Here is a 22,193-nt window from a genome sequence, read left to right on the forward strand (position 1 = left end):
GCAATGAATACATACTGCAGTCACAGACTTGGGTCATAATAGAATATCTTCCAGAAAATGTTTAAGCTATTCAGCTTCATCAGCAGCTGCATCTAAGGCTATAAACTCTGATTCCATTGTCTGCTATACATGTTTGCTTAGACGATTTCCATGACACAGCTGCTCCCCCAAGTGTAAATACATATTCACTTGTGGATTTACTACCTGTGCTCCCTGAAATTCAATTTGCATCACTATATCCTTCTAATACTGGAGGATATTGAGTGTAATGCAAACCATAGTTCATTTTATGCTTTAAGTGTCTTAATACCCTTATTAAAGCATTCCAATGATCTCTTCCAGGATTACTTGAATACCTGCTTAATCGGCTTATTGAATAAGCAAGATCAGGTCTTCTTATACAATTCACAATGTACATTAAGCAACCTATAACTTGGGTATACTCCAATTGAGATACGCTCTCTTCAAACCTTTTTAGAACATTTTCAACATAATGTGATTGAGTTAGAACATATCCATCTGAATTCCTTAGAATTCGAACTTCAAGAATCACATCAGCTAATCCCATATCTTTCATATCAAAGCTAGAATTTAACATTTTCTTTGTGGAGTTAAACACATCTTTGTTTGTTCCCATTATAAGCATGTCATCAGCATATAGACATACAATAACACAAGCATTTTTCGTTTGCTTAACATAAATGCATTTATCACTTTCATTGATTACAAATCCATTTGTGATCATATTATGATTGAATTTTTCATGCCATTGCTTAGGAGCTTGTTCAAGTCCATATAATGACCTAATCAATTTGCAAACTTTCTTTTCATGCCCTTTGACAATGAAACCTTCAGGTTGTTCGATATATATTTCTTGTTTAATTCACCATTTAGAAATGCAGTCTTTACATCCATTTGATGTATCTGGAGATTGTAAATAGGCGCTATAGCTATTAATAACCTTATAGAGGTTATTCTAGCTACTGGTGAATAAGTGTCAAAGTAGTCAAGTCCTTCTTTTTGACGATACCCTTTGGCAACTAGATGAGCTTTATACTTATCTATGGTACCATTCGGTCTCAATTTCTTCTTAAAAATCCATTTGTGTCCTATTGGTTTATTTCCTGGAGGCAAATTAATCAATTCCCATGTATTATTTTGCATAATAGATTCCATTTCACTTTGAATAGCTTTTTTTTTTTTTTTTTTTTTTTCCCCAATAAGGTGCTTCAGAAGATTCTAATGCAGCCTTATAAGTTTAAGGCTCTTCTTCTTCTTCGGGGAGATAAGTGAGGAAATCAGGACCAAAATCCTTTGCAAATTTTGCTCTTTTACTATTCCGTGGTTCCAAATCTTGGCTTTGGATTCTAGAAGTTAAAGCATGATTATCGTCATTATATCTCGTAGTATCATCATGTATTCTTTTATTCAAAACATATGACCTATCATTATAAGGAAAAATTTCCTCAAAAAACTTAACTTCTGCAGATTCAAGTATTGTATTTACATGAATGTTTGCAATTTCAGATTTATGAACGAAAAATCTGTATGCTGAACTATTATTGGCATGACCAATAAATATACAATCCATTGTTTTGGTCCAAGTTTTTGTCTCTTCGGAAGAGGCACTTGAACTTTCGCAAGACAACCCACACTTTCAAAGTTTTATATGTAGGTAACCTACCTTTCCAGATTTCATAAGGAGATTGATTAGTCTTCTTATGTGGAATTCGGTTCAATATTCTGTTGGCAGCAATGAGCGCCTCACCCCATAAATTATGTGGTGCACTAGAACTGTTTGACATGGAATTAATCATATCTTTCAATGTTCAATTTTTATGTTCAGCCCTCCATTTTGTTGAGGAGTGTATGGTGCTGTCGTTTGATGTATTATTCCTTGTTTCGAACAAAATTCTGCAAAGTCATTAGATTCATATTCACCACCTCTATCCAATCTTAATACTTTTATTCTTTTGTCTAGTTGATTTTCGACTTCGGCTTTAAATGTCTTAAACATATTTAAAGCTTCATCTTTGCTCCGAATCAAATGGACATAACAGTACTTGCTGCAATCATCAATGAAAGAAATATAATAGTTCATTCCTCCACGAGTTGGTGTGGACTTGAAATCACAAAGATCACTATGGATTAAACCAAGTACTTCATTTGATTTTTCCATTGATTTATATGAATGTCTTGCATATTTGGATTCTATGCATATCTTTGTTCATGGAACATTTGGGCAATAGGCCTAAGTTAACCATTCTTTGAAGAGAACGAAAATTAACATGTCCTTATCTTGCATGCCATAATGTAGAGGACTCAATCAAGTAAGCAGAAGATGCACCAGACTTGTTGTTATTATTAATAGCATCAGTAGAAAGTACATACAATTTGAAGAACCCCTTAGCCATGTTGCCCCTTCCCACATACACCCCACCCTTGGTGATTACAAACTTATCAGATTCAAAGACTAATTTGAAACCCTTGTTACTCGGAAGCCATCCAAAAATCAGATTCTTGCGAATATCAGGAACATGCAGAACATTGGTGAGTGAAAGCTTTTTTCCAAAAGTGAGTTTGAGCGTCACTTTTCCTTTCCCTACAACGGCAAATGCAATTGCATTTCCTATGTACAGATTTTCTCCTTGCGTAAGTTTTAGGACTAATTAACATGTTCTTATCATTCATCACCAATTCTGATATGAAATATATCATGGACTTGGAGACTTGAATTTTGGTCTTTTGTCTACCATTAATGGTAGATATTCCTCATCTCATTCCAAACGCTCCCTTTGTAGCAGTGCAAAGTGCTCTGTGTTCAAATTATTTGGTGGCTTTCCTTTCTATGTCTTTTTAGGCCAACAAAGATAGAAGAAACCTTTTGACTGGGGAATGAATGAGCTAAAGAATGAATAATAGAGAAATTAGAATTATGCAAATGACAGCAAATCACCGTGTATATATATATATATATATATATATATATTGTGTATAGAAATTAGGATTATGCAAATGGACTGGCTTCCGTGGAGGTTCATTTTTTTCTTCTACTTCCCTTTTAATTTGTATTGTTGCTGATTTAATTTGCCCTTGTGTAATGGAATTCTTGAGCATGCTTCTGGCTGCTGCCATTTCTCATTTTTGGTTTAATTGTTACATCAATTTTTCTTTTGTTCTCTGCTACTTGGTGATCGCGAGATGCGAATTGGGAATTTGAATTTGTTTGTGTTTGTGTGAGAGAGGTATTGGAAGCTTTGTAGGATGAATTTGACTATTTCAACTAGCAAACGAAATCATTTGTTTTTCCTTATTTCGATTGTTGTTGGAATTTTCTGCTTGCATTAATTGAATATGCAGCTTTAAGCACAGATCAAAGCTCCAACTTTCCCCAAATGATAACGATTGCTATCATTTTTGCTGACTTCCATATGCAGTTAGGTTAGGCTTTATGTATTTCTACTTCCATGACTATTATTAGGTCATGTGAAAACGTCTGTGAATTTCATCCGTTCTGTGAATTTCGTTTGGTTGACTTTGTAGGGTTTAATTTCATTAACTTTTTATCTACACTAAGTCTAGATTTATAAATATAGAAAGAATCCCTGTAAGTGAAGATGATGGATTTTTGTAACAAATAAAAGTCTTTGAATCTGGTTCTTACAACTACCTAATGCTTTCATGTACTATGTATTCTTAGAGTCCAATTTGTCTCTTTCATGTACATAATGCTTTCTGGTTTATATTACAATATCATACGTTCTTGTTTTAATATATATATATATATATATATATATATATATGTATATATATACAAATCACTAGTTGGTATCGATGACAAAGAAGGGGGCATATTTGTCAAATCCTATAGCTACATGGAATCCCCACAATATATCTATATTTTGTGATGTATGCATCAAAGAGGTTGAGGCCGGACATCGTCCAGGCACTCACTTTGACAAAGATGGATCTGCAAATATTAGAGCTAACTTTAAGGCAGAGAGTGAGCATGATTATGAAAGAAAGCAACTGAAAAATAAGTGGGATGCACTTAAAATGAGTGGAAGTTGTGGAAAGAGCTAGTTGGTAAAGAAACTGGCCTAGGGTGGAATTCGAGCAAGGGTATCGTTGATGCCTCTAAGGAGTGGTGGAATAATAAAATTCAGGTTTGTGTATTTATCTTTTAATATGTATTATGATATCATGCAATATGTATTAACCATATTCTTTCTTACTTGTAGATAAACAAAGAATATGGAAGATTGCGAAAAAAGGGAATTAGACATGAAATGGAGGACAAGTTAGATAGGATGTTCTCGAACACAGTTGCTACCAGTGAACATGCCAGGGCACCTTCATTTGGGTACTACCACCAAAGACAAGAGAGGAATCTATAGGACAAATTGATTCAGATGATGAGGAAGAAAGTGAGACTATGCAGGATCTAAGGCAAGCTACTAGGAAGGGAAAAAAAAAAGAGCGGCTAACCAAGGAGAATTGCAAAAAAGGAAGGTTGATAAGAAAGGGAAAAAAAAATTAGAGGTGCTGCAAAACTTTGTGGTCAAATTGACTGTCTTGTTGAAGTGTATGAAACTAGGAGTTTTGCAAACTCATTGATGTCCAAACTGCATATAGGCAATAGTATTTTGGAAGTGTTAGCGGCTCTTGCACAATTGCCTGGTTGTGAGCCACCTAGCGAGTTATGGCTGTTTGCTATATGTTTATTTTGTAGTGCAGAGAAGCGAGAGGTGTCTGGCACGATGAAAGATCTTGAAGTCCAACTAACTTGGTTGAAATATATGTTCAACAAAGAACAATAAGGAGCTAAAAGCCTAAAACTATGAATTAGGACTATATGTGTCGTTTGTACTTTGCATTAAGATTATGTATTGAATATTGCTACATGTTTATTGAATGTTGGATTATATGTTGAATGTTGAATTATAATTTCTTATTAAATGTTGGATTATGACTTGTTCTTGAATGTCGGATTATGACTTCTTAGTGATTGTTGGATTATGACTTGTAGAATGTTGAATTATATGTTAGGTTACAGGCGTATATTCAATATGAATACCTCTGATGATGATGTTCAGGATTTGGAGGATGGTGTAATTATATGCGCTGTAGCGAGAGCTATTGAAACATATTATTTAAAATATGTCCACAAAACTCCATGTATGAATTCTTCCCAAATAGGTAATATTTGGTTGATGGAAGTACTACAAGGAAATGATGTGCGATGCTATAAAATGTTTAGGATGAACAAAGATGTCTTTTATAGATTATCCAATGACTTGCAAACTAATTATGGATTGAAAGGTTCAAGGAAAATGAATGCAACTGAAATATTAGGAATGTTCTTGCATATGTTGGGACATGGTGTGAAAAATAGATTAGCGCAAGAGGATCTCAACATTCTGGTGAGACTATTAGTAGATATTTTGGTGTTATGTTAGATATCGTATGTAAGATGGCAATAGATATTATCAAACCGATGGATTCAGAGTTTCGTGGCACTCCCCAAGAAATAAGGAGAGATACAAGATACATGCCTCATTTTAAGGTAAAGTTTGATTTGTCTTCTACCTTATTTGTAAACTATAAGTGTTTGCAAACTATAAGTGTAGCTTGACAGGTTTCTTCTATGTTATTATTTTTAGGATTGTATTGGTGCCATAGATGGAGTATATGTTGAGGCTTCAATACCACCTCCGTATCAAGTTCCATACATTGGTAGGAAAGGAATCCCGACTCAAAATATTATGGCTGCATGTAATTTTGACATGCAATTCACATTTGCTTGTGCCGGATGGGAAGACACTGCACATGATACAAGGGCTTTTTTATCCGTGCTACAGAATCCAAATTTAAACTTTTCAAAGCCTCCAAATGGTAATCTTCATACTTATTTATAACAATTTACATACTTGCTTTGTATAATTATTACAATACCTAGTAGATGCGGGGTACTCATAAATGAAAGGTTATTTGGGACCATATAAAGGTGAAAGATATCATCTGCCGGATTTTCGTAGGGGTCCCTAACCAACGGGTCATAAAGAGGTATTCAACTACATGCATTCTTCTCTTAGGAGCATCATTGAACGAACTTTTGGGGTATGGAAGAAAAGATGGGCAATTTTAAGGGATATGCCTAATTATCCGTTCAATGAGCAAGTGAAGATTGTCATTGCTACAATGGCTTTTCATAACTACATACGGGGGTATTCTGAACGTGATCATCATTTTGATGACCCCATGGACTATTGTGAAAAGAGCGATAGTAGTGATGATGATGATGAAGAATACCAAAATTATCAAGTTGAAGGATCCCATGAGATAGAAGCATTATAATATAGAATAGCGGCAAGTTTGATGAATGCATCTAATTAGACTACTTTCAAGTACATTAACAATAGTGTAATAATGAATCCTAGTTATTCAGTCTAAAATATTTCAATTGAAGTAGTTTGTCATACTAATTAATATATAAGATAAAGTTTATAAATATTTTTCTTTTAAAAATAAAGTATATTTAGCAATTCACTTTTATTTATTAAGAAAATTAAATTAATAGCACATCTAGTATTATACCAATTTTGGTTATTTCACACAGTCACAATTGTTTTACATAAAAGTTTACCAAACACTATCATACTGTTTTTTTTTTTTTTTTTTTTTTTTTTTTCCAAAAGCACTTTTATAAAAAAGTTTACCAAATACTCTCCTGCTTTATTTCACCGCCACTTATTCTTACAGCACAGCAGAAGCAGCTTTTTTTTTAAAGCCCATCAATATGAAACCAGCCCTAAAGTCCCTCACAAATTCACAAGTTCCAACAGAAAGCACCACTGCTCGAAACTTGTTACACAAGAACTCAGAACCACAAACTTAGGTCTGCGAACCGCTCTATACTTTAGCCAGCAACACCTTGCTTGAATTAGCCTAGAGATCCAACAAATCCACCTGGTATTACCGGCACATAGACCCATGATCTCGTCTGACCGCTACTCTCGCCCACAACAGACTTGTTGTGCACCACCACCATCTTGCACTAGACCACCAGCCTCCGTCGCTGTTCTGTCCAACGTCACCCTTGTAGTCGCTATCTGCACACCTCCGTTGAATGTACTCACACTTATTTGTGCGTTAGAGCAGCTCCACAGTGGTATTTAGCCATCAGGATTGGCAACAAATCCAATCCAATTGCCCCCTAAACTAGCTCCAGCCCATTTGGGCTATTGGGTTAAAGGGGAGCTCGTGGGAGAGGGCAGACGAGAGTCTAAGGCCCGAGTGCTTGAGGGGAGGTGACATTAGCCACGTTCAAAAAATTTGCATCAGGTTCGTGGGCAACATGTGCGCATGTCACTGGACCATTTGACTTCCATATCAACGGTTCAATTTTTTGGCTTTAAATTTTTTTAGAAAAAGAATAAAATCAAAAAATTTTGGGTGGGCCACGTGTCTCATTCTGGATTGTTGGATTTCATATTTTTTGTGATTATGATGGTCTTTTTAAAAATAATTAAAAATCCAAAAAATTAAAAAAAAAAAAATTAGAAATTATTATTATTATTATTATTATTATTTTATAAATACCTTCCCATTTTCTCCCACCTCTTACACCACCTTTTTATATTTTCAACAATTCTAAATAGGTAAGGACATGCCACGCAACGGAATTGGTTAAAAATCTTATCGAAATCTATTTACAAAAATTGTATTTTCGGATAATGACACATGGTATGACGAGATAGGTTAAAAATCTTATTCGAAATTTAAATTTAAAAAATTTTTTATTTATAAATAAAAAATATTAATATTTTATTGCCTATTGTCATGACTATTCAGTTTAGGAGTAGAGATGTAAAAGATAATTATTGTTCATTAAAAACATTTACTATTTACTAGAGATGATTCAATTGCCAATTGTTATGGGAAGCCCTTACACACTGGAATTGCTCTTACGGAGAAAACTCCAGCCCAATAAGGTAAAAGGAAAAACTAAAAAAACAATTGTTTTGTGGCTTTAAGGCCCACACGTGTTGGTGACCGGTTTGGAAATTTCTTGTGAATGTCACTTAAGTATATGGATCCAAGAAATATTATTAGGGATCAGTAAGAATAGAGCGTGCAGCGAGCAATTTTTTATTATTATTATTATTTTGTTTAACAGAAATAACATGCATATCCTCATTTTCATCAAATCTTGGTAGATTTGAAGTCATTTTCAAGGGCATATTGCACTTGTTAATACTTCATTTGCGTGAGTAACAAACATTTTCCAAAGTTGGTACAGAGCAAGTTTGATTCTTCTGGATTTAATTTGCTTCTGTTTGGTATCCGTTCGTCCGTCGTTTGTTTTTGTCTAGTTTGGATTTGTCAATTTAGTTGTTAGTGTTTTAAAATTAAAATAAAATTTGTTAAAATTGAAGTTGGAGTCAAGCCACGCCAAAGCAGCACCAAGCCAAGCCACCGTCTGTTGTTTTCCCAGATTTGACTGAAACCTTGAACCTCAGTTACCATCCCGCCATGCCTAACAACTTGACTAGTACGAAACCGCTGCTGCTGCCTGAAGAAACTACCACCGTCCGAAGCTTGTTGCACCAGAACCCAGGACCGAGAACCACAAAACTTAGGTCTGATGATTGCGTCGCGCCTTAGCCTTCAACACCTAGCCTGAATCAGCCTAGAAATTCGCCCGCTGCTACCCGCACCCAAACCCACGATTCCCTCTGACCACTGCTCTCGCCCACCCCAGACTTGCTGTGCACCGCCACCATCTCTCACCAGACCACCATCCGCTAGCCTCCCGTCCAACGTCACCCTCGTACCCGCCGTCTGCACACCTCCGTTGAATCCGCTGTGCTCGCACTTGTTTGGGCGTTCTGAAGAAATCCCAGCACAGGAAGAAAAAGAAAGAGGAAGCATAACGAAAAAATTAATTGTTTTGAGGCTTTGAGGCCCACACGTGTTGGTGGCCTGTTTCTAAGTTTCTTGAGAATGTCACTGAGTGATGGTACTTGTTTCTATCTGTTCATTGCTGCAGTTGGGATGATGAATCTCGTTAGTTTAGTGACGGGTCCCTTCTTTTGTGTGCTGAATTTGTTTGATGGAATTTGTCTAATCTTGCTGTCAAGAATCTGTATGTCGTCTACTAATGACTTACGATGTCTACGAAATTGCTTGCATTAGGATGTGTTCGCCCAACGAACTCTGCATAAGGTCTATCCGCCTAACGGAATCTACATGCTTGAGTCTATATGCGAGCCGCCATCTGAATCTATATCCATTTGGCATCTGTCCGAATCTGAAATCTGCCTGCCTATTAGCGGAGCCTACTTGACCGTAAACATTTGCATCACATTTGCCAGCCATGAGTTTGAAAGGTGGCGTTGAAAAATAATGAGTGTAGGATTTGAGATTGGCCCATTAGAATTAGGTTTTTGTTTAGAGATTAGGGTTTAGTTTGTTATAAACAGGATGCTTGTTGTTAATATGTGGACATGTCAAAATGTAGCTCGGTTTGTGGTCATCTCGATAATCTCTTTTTTTATTTTTTTATTATTATTTTTTTGTTTTCCGTTAATAAAATAAGGGATACTTTGGATACGGTCTCTGGTTCCTAACACTCTTTGACTAAAACCTTAATGGTATTCAAAATTTGATCGAAGTTCATTGACTTTGTACACCTCATTATATTACTATTAATATTTATATTTTTATAGTTTTGACATTAATTGTTTGATATTTTTTGAGATTTATAATCCTATAAATTTAAAATCCCTCATTATAATAGTATTATAAACGGCTACAATAAAAAAAATTCAAACATTTTGATTGAATAAATTGATAAAAACTATATATGTAACAATAAGAAATAATAAATGGCAAAAGAATATATCCATAGTGTTAAAAAAATTGGTACATTTCACATATAACAAAGTGGTACATTAATAAAGAAGAATGGGTACATTATAAATAAATTAGGGTCCAAATAAAAGACTAAAAAATTATGAGTACAAATGAAATTTTAAAATATATGGTCGCAAAAAGAAATTAATACATGGGTACAAATAAAAACTAAAAGAAAATACTACAAATTAAAAAAAACGTTGCAAATTAAAAGTTGGTACAAACTAAAAATATAAATATATGATACAAAGTTTAGTCATAAAACATAAATATACCATATGTAATTTTTCTATTATTGATTAATTATACAATGTCACGTGACGATAAACACATGGGTACAAATACAAATAAAACTTTAAAAAATATGGGCACAAAAAGAATTAATATATGGGTACAAAATAAAACTAAAAAGAAAATTGGTACAAATTAAAAAAGGTTTGCAAATTAAAAATGGGTGCAAACTAAAAATAAAAATATAAGATAAAAAATTTAGTCATAAATATAAATATACTAATTGTAACATTTTTAACACTAAGGGAATATATTTAAAAATAAAAAAGATTTATTATTGAAATAATTAATGATGTTATTAATACCCAAGGACTTTGATCAAAAATTAAAAAGGAATAGGGTTTTAATCAATGGAGTAACAAATAGAGGGATGAGAACCTAATTTCTCCATAAAATAATGTTCATAGGTATATTTGTTTGTTTGTGCATTCGTGCATTTTCAACTGTGGGAATTAAAAAAAAAAATTATAAAGAAAACCCAATTATTAATTTGGTTGTAGTCTTGTAGACTATTGCGATGTGCAAAGTTGAGAGATCACTATCGCAACCAATCATTCTCTTTTTCATCATCATCTAAATATATTTGTAAAAAATCATTTAATTTAGAGATCGTTAATTTAGTTATTTATACGTGTTAAACTAATCAATAGTTTTGGTAACAAGTACCATCCTTATGATGAATCGTCTATTTGTTTTATGTATTTGAATGACTAAAATATTTCCAAATATTTGAGTATTTTTTGCATACATGATCTTTAGATGATGACATAAGAATGAATAGTTCCGATTATTATTTCAGACAATATAAATTATATAGGACAAGTAAGTTTCTTCATGAGAGGATATAAGTTTCTTAACACTACCAAATATTGCATCTTATTCAAAACGAGGACAGTGTGGTTTTTTAGTTGAAAGAAGTCAAACGGAATCGCCATCAATATTTTTCCTAGACCATTTGTTTATAGAGAGAAATTAGACCATTCGTGTATCGTTTATATCTCACATAAAATATTCTATATTCTCTACTCTAACCTCTACCTTAAAAAAGCTTTGGACATCTCTGCTGCTAAATCATCAGATTACATTGTGTCCACTTATATTATCACAGAAATTTATATAAATATCACTAAAGCAAGTTTTATTGAAATGGAAAAAAAAGAAAAAAGAAAAAAGTTACACCTAATCGGAATACATTTTCGCATAATCAGAAGTCAATACTCTATATTGACTTCTATACATAACTATACAATACGTTACACATAGACAGACATAATGCAACAAGCAGCTAGCTGGTCAGACACATTATACTAATTAACTAATTAAGCATCGGACCACGTAATATCTAAGCCACCCCAATTGTCCTCGGGCACGCCCAAGGCTTTCCAAACAGCCTTCGAGGCATCAACAATGTTGTTAGGACAAGGAGGCTGGTAGTCGTGATCTGCATCACATCCCTCAGTAGAGTCACACTCATCCACCACCATCGCCACCACACTGCGCCCATTAGCACTAATGGTGATGTTGTTATGGCACCTTTTTCCATGGTTGTACCATCCAGTCGACAATGCAACAACCGGTGTGTTATCGCTGTGATACTTGTTGTCACATTCTGATGGACCACCTCCATCACCGTTTTTCTCAAAACTGTTAAGAGTGAGGTAGGCCTTGGTGCTGCCGGACAGTGGTGGTGAGCATTTGTAGGTTGTGTACATTTTTCCGGCCTTACAGCAATCAGAGTCATTCTCCTGGTTGCATTGTCCAGGAGGGGCCTTCCTTCCTCTAATTCTGCCGCTTGGACGACATTGCTGAGCTTCAGTGACCAAGCAAATTGCCGAAAGAAGTATTAATAGGGCAATGGATTCTTTGGATACGAAACTCTTCATTTTCTCTGTTCTCTCTCTCTCTCTCTCTAGTTGTGCTCTTGTGGTGGATATGCTTGGTTTGATGCATAAAAGGATTTGTGAGTGGGTATATATAGGAACTTCCCAACCACATTATCCTTGGATGTTAGCCGAATGACAAAATTACATTCTGACATTGAAGAAAGTTAGTTTTTCTTTGCAACTTGGTTTTGCCAGAACGCAACGATGAAAGAATCATGATTAAATTCAATAAATTATATACTCTATTAACATGACGGTAACGTAACAGATTAGTTTAAAGGATAATGTTAAGAAGATTAAATTTGTAGATAAAATTAAATGACATGGAAGTTGATGACTGGATTATTACTTAAACCTTGATAAACGTGTTCATTCGTAATACTTTTAAATGAAGATTCCACTTATGATTCTAGGGTTCCTAATACTTTTTTTTGGGGGACTAGCGATAGCATTTGTGAGTTGAATTGCGTGTTCATTCGTAATACTTTTAAATGAAGATTCCACTTATGATTCTAGGGTTCTAATACTTTTTTTGGGGGACTAGCGATAGCATTTGTGAGTTGAATTGTTAAATATTTTTTTAAGGGGGGGGGGGTGGGGGATGAGATCGGGAGGGGATCGGTGGGAATTTAACACCAAAGTGCGTATGCATTATTAATTTCCGTCACTGTGAAGTTTAAGAGTTCAATTCAAAATTTTCTTTTAATTAATCTCACAATACTAGTAATTCTCTGATTCTCCTTGGAGGAATTTTTAATAGAACAAAATAGAAATACTAGGAAACAAACCTAAACAATAACCTAGAATATTACAAGTAAATTGTTACTTTGGAATATATATATTTTTTTTGGACAGATGATATTATCTACAATGGGCTAGCAATAATATGGTTCAAATTTCACCTTTGGCGAGAATAGAACCTAAGACCCCTTACTTATAAGTGAAAAGAAATAGGACAATACCCCAAAATGGGACATCTTCTTAATCTTGGGACAGAAATAGGATTTTTTGAATATGCACAGAGCATGCACATGCCATGCACATTCATTGGACAGAAATAGGATTTTCCTACACCTTGAAGTGACCTAATTCCTATCGCATATAAATGGGTTATTTCCTCCCATTTTTTTTATTTCTCTCTCTACTTTCTCTCTGTCGTAGAACCCTAACGATGCACTCACCCTTTAACAAACCATCTCACCAGCGGCAACCCTTTCTCTCTCACCGATGGCCATCCTTTCACCAATCCCCTCTCTCCTCTGTTTTCGAACTAGTGACCCAAGATTTAGATTGCATCTAACTTTTGGGTGGCAGTACAATTCCCAACTCACAATTCTAAAAGCTTGGTGTTTAATGAATAATAATTCATCCACCAAAGATCTCATGAAAGTCACATATGGGATTGGATCAATCAACATGAGCCAAAGCCCAGTACGAGTGATGCAGGTTTCTTTACAATATTTAAGGAATAATGTTTTAAATTTTTAAAAAGTTTGTTTAAGGGTTTTGATTTTGAAAGTGCAATATTTATGAATATTAATTTCTGGGTTAGTATATTTTATGGCTGCTGGGTTTCTTGGCTTTTCCTGTATTTTGTGAGTTTGTGGGTTCTATGGTTGGGGTCAAATATTTCTTGGATTTGGCTTCAATTTTTCCAGAAAACTATACACTGTATGCACACAAGATGCATAAAGGAGGTCAAATTTGGGTTTGTGCTCAATTATTGTAGTCTAATTTTGATGTAATGTGATGAACAACGACACAGAATCACATCCTATACGATTCGAACCTACGACATCTGGTTTTGGAGACTTATGCATGCTTTGTTCATGCTTTGTGTTGTGCATCTTTTCATTTAAGAAAACAAACATTGTTAATGATACCAAAAACTTCTCCCTTTTCCATTTACTAACAAAAAGTACATGACAACTAAATTTAAAGAAAAGTAAATCAAAAGAAACAAATCTAGTCCCTATTAAAAAACATATCACAAAAAATGTTCACTTCCTGATGCCATCTACATGAATTGCAGTTATTGAATTTGTCATGGCACCTGAAATCCCAATAGGGTCAGAATGAAATGACCTTGTGCACTTCCACAGTCGCTGCATGCTTTGATTGCATCACTGTCCTCGTGAAGTTTTATTATTCTACCTCTAACTTCCCTGTCCACCTGAACTAACCAAAAAAAATGGCGAGCTCTTTCTCTGCACTCCATTATACTCACCAATTTCTGACGCTTGAGAGAATGTAGAAGGCTAAGGCCTCTATCTTTTTCATCCCCCCCCCGGCACACCAAGATTGCATCGTAGACGTACGTTGATGCTTGATGACCCTTGGAGATCGCCGTCTTCAAATGCTCAATTCCGAGTTCGGAATTATAGTATCGGAAGTACCAGCGCATCCCTTGGGTGTATAGGGCCTTAGGATTTTTGCACTCTGTGCACCGTTCCAAGAACTTGTATTCTTCTTCATGTCTCATCTGTGAAGTCAGCGGGTCGACCTTTTCAAATCTTCGAATGCTGATGTCTTCGAAGATGCAGTCATGTTGGGCGAGTTAGTTGAACTTCATGCACACCATTTTTGCTGAATATAGGGAACGAAAGGAACGAGAAGCAACCTTGGTGAGTATTTCCAGAAGAAGCTCGTCTGAAAGAGATTGTATGAAAGTTAGGGTCGTTGTGCCTTTTTTCATCGCTCTGCCTTTCTTCATAGTTCTGCTCTTCTTCACGTTCTGCAACTGAATGAGGTGGTTTGTGCTTGGACAAGCATAAATAAATACACCACTTTTCATGCAACCCAAAAGTCATTCATGCACAATTTTGTAATTAATTATCACAATTTCCTAATTATGCCTACTTTTTTAAGCTTCTTGTTTGTGTATGCACAATAAAAAAACTAGATGAGGTGGTTAAGACTTCACAACGGGCATTTTAGTAATTTTGGTTTGTGCATAGCCAGTTTGTCCTATTTCTGTCCCAAGATTAAGAAATGTCCTATTTTTGGGTATTTCCCAAATAAATATCACTAGACCATAATACTGAGTGACATTTGAAATAAAGTAAAAACAAACCTTTAGTTCCACAAGACGGGAAACAAGACCTATAATAACTTAGAAACAAACACAAAATTCTTAATTACATCCATCTAAAAAATAATTTCCCTTTTCTATTTCACTATTTGTTTTTTCAAGCATTTAGAAAGCAAGGCTTAGGAGTTAGGACTATCATCAAATAATCCAACTTTTGCACTATACGGTGGCTGTTAATATGGTACCATCGATGTTCTGAACATTTGAACGTCAGCTCATGTTGATATTGGAAGAGGTGAGTTTTAGAACAACGAAAGTTATTTTCTATTTCAATCTCAAGTTCCAAGCATTAGTCATTTTCCTGGTTGCATTGCAACAATCAGTCATTTTCCACGCATTAGACATTTTCCAAGCATTAGACATTTTCCCGGCCTTGCAACAATCAGTCATTTTCCTGGTTGCATTGTCCAGGAGGCGCGTTCCTTCCTCTAATTTTGCCGCTTGGACGACATTGTTGAGCTTCAGTGACCAAGCAAATTGCTGAAAGCAAAATTACTAATAGAACAATGGACTCCATGGAAAAGAAAATCTTCATTTTCTCTCTATTTCTTTATGTCTCTCTAGTTGTGCTAGCTGTGGGATATGCTTGATTTGATGCATAAAAGCATTTGAGGGTGGGTATTTATAGAAACTTCCCAACCAAATTATCCATGGATGTTTGTAGAAAGACAAAATTACATTCTGTCAAAGACGTAAGCTGCTAGCATTTTTCTTAAATAAAAAATAAATGAAGAGGAAAACATTTTTAAAAATATTTGACACCCCATCAACATAACGGCAAACAAGACTAATTTTAAAATGGATTCTACCCAATCATTCTAAGTTTCCGATACTTTTTTCATTTTGTAGACGTGAGTTGGACTAGTTGGCTAGGGTATTATCTCTCTTGTACCAAAGTTTAAATCTCCTTCGTAAAAATTAAAGTTGCTTAGAATATCACCTTATAAAAAAGGCAAAAATAAAAAGAGGAATGTTTTAACTACTCAAATGTCATCGACAAAAAGTTCGAATCCCAAACAATTGAAATACGTTGATATTGACAATAAATGGACACGATTGTAAGTCTTGGCTTATCTGAGCTAGAGTAATATTTTTTTTTTTGTGTAATACAATTGGCGTTGCTGCTTGTTGTCTTTTGGTATTGGTTATGTGATCTTTGCCCTCTGCGCAAACCATTGGGACTTGTTTGCAATTTTAAAAATTGGCAAATTGTTGACTCTAACCATGGATTAATGTTCATGACCATGACGAATATAAGAAATAAAATACTACATATACCTTTTATTGCCTCCCATTTTGGGAAGGATTGAAATAGATAACTTTTTTTCTTGAATAATCCATTTCTACCTTTAAATTGGCCACAAATTTTGATTTCTTTCGATATACCTTGAAAATAATAAGTTATCCATTCCTTCTCAACCATCCATACCAAACAAGACCTTGGTCATTCTCCTTTCCCCAATATGCTTGTCACTGAGCTCCGCAATGTTGTCGTCCTAGCAGCAGAATTAGAGGAAGGAAAGCCCGTCCTGGACAATGCAACCAGGAGAATGACTCCGATTGCTGTAAGGCTGGCAAAATGTACCCAACCTTCACATGTTCTCCACCATTTTTTTTTTTTTCCTTTTAATAACTTCAGTTTGACCTTTTTCAATTAGTTAAAAAGATGTTTTACTGATGGATATATATAAAGGGAATTATTTCAATTTCATTTCTTTTGCTTTTATTTCAACTCTTGTCGTCAAATTTTATTCATGAAGCTATTGAATTTCATATATGTAGCTGATATTTACCCTCTGTCCAACGCCTAATATGTCTCAGTTAATTAAAGGATTTGTTTCAAGTGTAAGGTTAGAATTCCATTAGGCTATTGCTTGGACCCTAAGTAAAAAGTCAAAATATAAAACTAAATTCCTGCACATGCTGCTACACATAAATAAGAAAGCATCTCAATAAATTTGAGTGATCAAAAGCACAGAAGATCTTGGTTTACTTTGATCTTGGCGATGTTGACTCCAAGTTAATGATTCATTTTGTGTTTTAATATGCATGGAACACTTAAAGCGGCTCATCTCTATATGATAGCTTTATATCATAGAGACGGAACTCAATTCCGTCTTTATATAATCGATTAGGAGGCTTGATAAGAAAAAATAGTAAACAGACAAGTTTATTCTACTTTTGTTTTATATCTTCACACAAACAAAATAAGATGATAGAAGATTTAGTATATATGCTCACATAAACCAAAGTCAATGCTCTATATATTGGCTTCTATGATATACACATAACATATTACAAGTAAATTTCATAAACATAAACAAGAAGCAACAAACAACATGATAGATTAAGCCCAACGTAGCTAAGCGTCGGACCATGTGATATCTAGGCCACCCCAATTGTCCTCGGACACGCCCAAGGCTTTCCAGACAGCCTTTGAGGCATCAACAATGTTGTTAGGGCAAGGAGGCTGATAGTCATGGTCTGCATCGCATCCCACTGTAGAGTCACACTCATCCACTACCATGGCCACCACACTACGCCCGTTGCTATTAATTCTGACGTGGTTATGACACCTAATTCAGTTGTTATACCATCCAGTCGACAATGCCACCACTGGTGTGTTGTCATTATGGTAATGGTTGTCACATTCTGAAGGACCGCCACCATCACCATTTTTCTCAAAGCTGTTAAGAGTAAGGTAAGCCTTGGTGCTCCCACCAGACAACTGCGGTGAACATGTGTAGGTTGTGTACATTTTGTTAACCTTACAACAATCAGAGTCATTTTCCTGGAGGGGCCTTTCTTCCTCTAATTTTCCTGCTTGGACGACATTGTTGAGCCTCAGTGACCAAGCAAACTGCTGAAAGGAGAACGACTAACAGGACAATGGACCTCTTTGAAAAAATGCTCTTCATTTTCCCTTAATTTGTTGTGGTAGATAGCTTTGTGTGGGATATGCTTGATGCATTAAAGCAATTGGGGGTGGTATACATAGCAAACTACTCACCAAAAAAAAAACTAATCACTAGACAACGTATCTTTTGCTATGCAATTTTGTATTACATTCCATCTGCGTTAGGCCACTGGCCTGAATAAATTTTATGAGAAGGGTAAATCCAACTGTCGTACTACTCAACTATGCTACGATATATTCCAAACAGAAAAATTTATGCCAAGGATCAAAATCATAAACTTCCATTGGAATTTATGGTTTATATGCGAAAGAGGTCTTATTATTATATGGGACTGCCTTGGACAGACGATTTGTTTATACTTGAACAAGACGTCGTACTAGTTTATAGTTCATACAGAACAGGAAGCAGCCAATTTTAGTATACATAAATATGCCAATTTTAAGATTAAACTTCGATCATACTGTGTAATATGAACTTGTAAATCAAATATTTGTACTCAGCATACAGCAGGCCGTGACAGCAATCTTAAAAGCAACTCTTGACATGCCAAAACAGAGGACCCAAAGGATGATTAGTGCCAGCAGCTTGCAACACCAAATGAATTGTGAGTGCAGATTCTAATTCCACCATTAATATTACTTTGTCAATCCTTAATCTCCTGTCAATTGGAAGTCCAAATAAAGTCCCCATAGTTCAGCAATAAGAATCTCACTTGTGTCAAAATTGGCGCAAAATTCAGAAATCCATTTATCATCAAAATCTCTTAAAACACCACCTGCTCCAATATAATTATTATTTTCCCTTTTTGCAACCATACAATTAAGCTTAAATCAATCTGAAGGAGGAGCTTCCCAATGGAGCAAAGATTCAATCCTATAGGGTTTATCAATCTTGTGAGTAATAGCTTTTAACCATTTACGAAGATAAGAAAATAAGTAGGAATAACAGTGTTAGGCTCATCAGTCATTACAAAATCTTGCTCAAAAACAAATTTATTTCGCCAATACCAAATAAACCAACTTGCTCAAAAACAAATTTATTTCGTCAATACCAAATAAACCAACAAGCAACAGAAAAAACTAACATTCACTCTAACCACCCAATGTGAGTGATTTAGTAGCTAGTGAGATTAAATGAAATCAATGATGAAAATTAATGTGGTCTGACCGTTGATTATACATTTCCTAATTTAAAAAAAAAATAAAAAATTTATTTGTACCAAGATATCAACTCTTTTTTGCTAATGCCGTGTTTTTGCTTTGTTTTCGATCCTTCATACAAGGAAACTCAGTTCAAAACATCTTCCTTGCGATGACAAGAAAGCAGTTTAACTATGTTTCCAATTAAATTGAACTCACTAACACTAATGAATACAGCACATATGTTATTTTATAATTAATCGCCGTTGACATTCTAGCTGTTGAAAAGTTAAAATCGTATGTGGGAATCACATCGTATATGTCACCTAAAATTGACAACTTGTTTGCTTACTCCAACTGAGGAAACTTGTAGGTTTTATTGTTTCAACTTTCATATATTTGTCATGGCATCTCGCCATCGGCAGGCTCAGCACTCTCACCGCCATCTGATTCAGTTGTAAATAAGACGAAGCACAGTAAAGAGGACATAGCAAATGTCAGCTTCTGATGAAAATTTAAAATCGTATACGTGGTTTTTCATTGGGAGATGGAATGTGTGAAAGGAACTATTGGCCGTCATGAATTTTATACCGATTTAGCATAAACAAAATGATTGTGAATTAGAAAAATCGCCAAAAAATATAAATTTTATAGAAAAACACTTCAAAGTCAAATATTGGAGAAAAATATCCCTCGTCTATCCAATGGTCATGTACCATAATTGGTTGTTGCTTGTGAAATTCATTTTGCGTTATAAAATTAGGTTTTTCTCTACAGAGTTTAAAGTGTTTTTCTCTAAATTGTGATATTATTGCATGTGAAAAGCCCTAAAATAAGAATATAACCTTTGAAGTGTTTTTACCATTGTGACTTTTCTGACTATCCTATCAACACGGGTACTATTAATCCATTGTGACTTTTCTGACTATCCTATCACTACGGGTACTATTAATTCAATTAATCCAATTATTTATTCATTCAAAGGTATCATATAAGTAGACGATTCACCATTCATATTTTACTTGATACCTACACGATTCATTTATTTGAAAGTGGGTACCAAGAAGCAAGAGGTTTTCAATTAGCTACTTCTACAACATCAAGTTCAATATCCATGTATTCTTCTATATATTATTAAAACGAAAATAAATTACATTAATTGGATGGAAATCAAAAGATCCGATTTTTATTACTAAACTTAGCACTGCATTTTGGAAGCCTAAAAAATTATTTTTGGTCTTAAATGCGTGAGCCTCATGGTTTATCATGAGTTTTGTTCGATTCGTAATTCTCTTCGAAATCAACATATAATAGGCCGAATTCTAACGCTAGTATATATGGAGCAAAAAATAATCAAGAAAATTATGGAGGCGGCACGTGTACTTTTGGGTAAAAATGACAAAATTACTCTTGAGGCAAACCGGGATTCCCACGCGCATGCAACAGAGAATAACGGCTTAATCAAGTAAGAGTCAAAAAGGTGATAAAAAAGAGTCAAAGGTGATCAAAATGGTATTTATATTCAAAACCCTCTCATCACTCCTCATCAAATCCTCACTCAAAAGGTAACTCCCAGTTTTCCTATTCAATTTGGGATTAATTGCCAAGTTAATTGCAAGAAATTATTTCACATAATATCTTGCAATTACACCCACAATTTGACCATATGTGGCCGGCCCCTATTCTCAAAATAGGGCCGGTCACTCCCTTATAAATAACCATGTTTTCCCACTAAAATGTGAGGCCATCCTCTCCCCAAAAAATTCCTAAACATTTTCTCTCTCAAATTCTAACTTTGGCATCGGAGATTCTTCGACCAAAGCCTCCCCCATTCATCGTGGGCACGAGGCTTTTGGCCTTAATCTTAGGTGTTATTATTTTGCAGATGCATTTTCATTAAAGGAGAAGATGGCGGAAATTTGCATTCACAAACTGGTGCTTTCATTGAGAATTTAATTCACACGCTTAAAGAAGCCTTTCACATTCAAAGTTTCTCATTTCTTGTTCGTTCGTAAATTTTTCATACTTTCTTATTCCTAGATTTTTTTTTAATTCTTTGAATATAGGTAAGGGAAAAAAAATACAATGATGGGAAATTTGGAAACCACGACGAACGGAACTTCCTACATTCAAAGATCTGGATCAAATGATGGAGGACGAGATGTAGCCTCACCACGACGATCCACGAGGCTCAACGCGATGGCAAAAGGAGCAACTTTGCCACCATGAAGCACCACCACTATGGCAGCCACGGGGACCACCGTGGCAGTGGGGAGTGGGCCAGCTTTATGGCAGCAGGACCATCAGGCCACGACCTAAGAGGTGTAAACCTTGGAGGCAGCACAGCTTGCTACCACTTCAACAGCCTAGGCCTAGACTCCAGTAGTAGCCTGGCAAGCCTAAGCCCACACCACAGAGCAGCGCCAAGCCCAGGCCTACGTTACACAGCAGCCGGCCCAAGCCGCGCCGAAGAGAAATGAGGCCTAACGCACGCGCACTTCAACGACCTAGCCCACGTCAGCGATCCGGCCCGCTCCCTCAACCTAACCCTTTTCCATGGTCCAGCCCACTCCCGTGGCCCACTAAGTATTCCCAACCAGTCTAAGACCAGTTCAACCGTCCCAGCTTCAGATTTCAGGATCGACAATTGAACCGGGGGTATTTTCACCTCATTTCTCCGCAGATTTGACATATTCCAACTCAAACCTCACGCTCAGAGTCCATTACACTTCCACTACTGAAAGAGACATACACCATCCAAGCTTCTCAACCCCAAATGGCAAACAACACTTGTCTCGACAAGTCATAGAGTTGACAAACGCCCTCGTGCATCAGACTACCTTGGTGAATTAGCTTTTGCAACTTATCGAGATGCAGCGTGCCCTAGACGAGGTGTCCCGAAGTAGGACAAGGACAGACAACGAATCTCTCCAGTAGTGTCCCAGCAAGCAAC

General features: G+C 35.6%; 1 protein-coding gene and 2 pseudogenes across 1 annotated transcript; 1 reads left to right on the top strand and 2 right to left on the bottom strand.

Annotated features, from left to right (window-relative positions):
• Nucleotides 1-5,069: 5,069 nt before the first annotated feature.
• LOC148695843 (uncharacterized) lies at nt 5,070-6,396 on the top strand (annotated as a pseudogene).
• A 5,077-nt stretch (nt 6,397-11,473) lies between these two features.
• On the bottom strand, nt 11,474-12,122 carry LOC137733343 (kiwellin-1-like). Its single transcript, XM_068472496.2, has one exon. The coding sequence runs from the start codon at nt 12,090-12,092 to the stop codon at nt 11,529-11,531; it is 564 nt and encodes a 187-aa protein (XP_068328597.2). The 5' UTR covers nt 12,093-12,122; the 3' UTR covers nt 11,474-11,528.
• Nucleotides 12,123-17,545: 5,423 nt separating this feature from the next.
• On the bottom strand, nt 17,546-18,101 carry LOC137734332 (putative ripening-related protein 1; annotated as a pseudogene).
• Nucleotides 18,102-22,193: the final 4,092 nt, after the last annotated feature.

This window comes from Pyrus communis, chromosome 7 (genome assembly GCF_041283825.1).
Source record: "Pyrus communis isolate YQ-2024b chromosome 7, ASM4128382v1, whole genome shotgun sequence".
NCBI classification, from domain to species: domain Eukaryota; kingdom Viridiplantae; phylum Streptophyta; class Magnoliopsida; order Rosales; family Rosaceae; genus Pyrus; species Pyrus communis.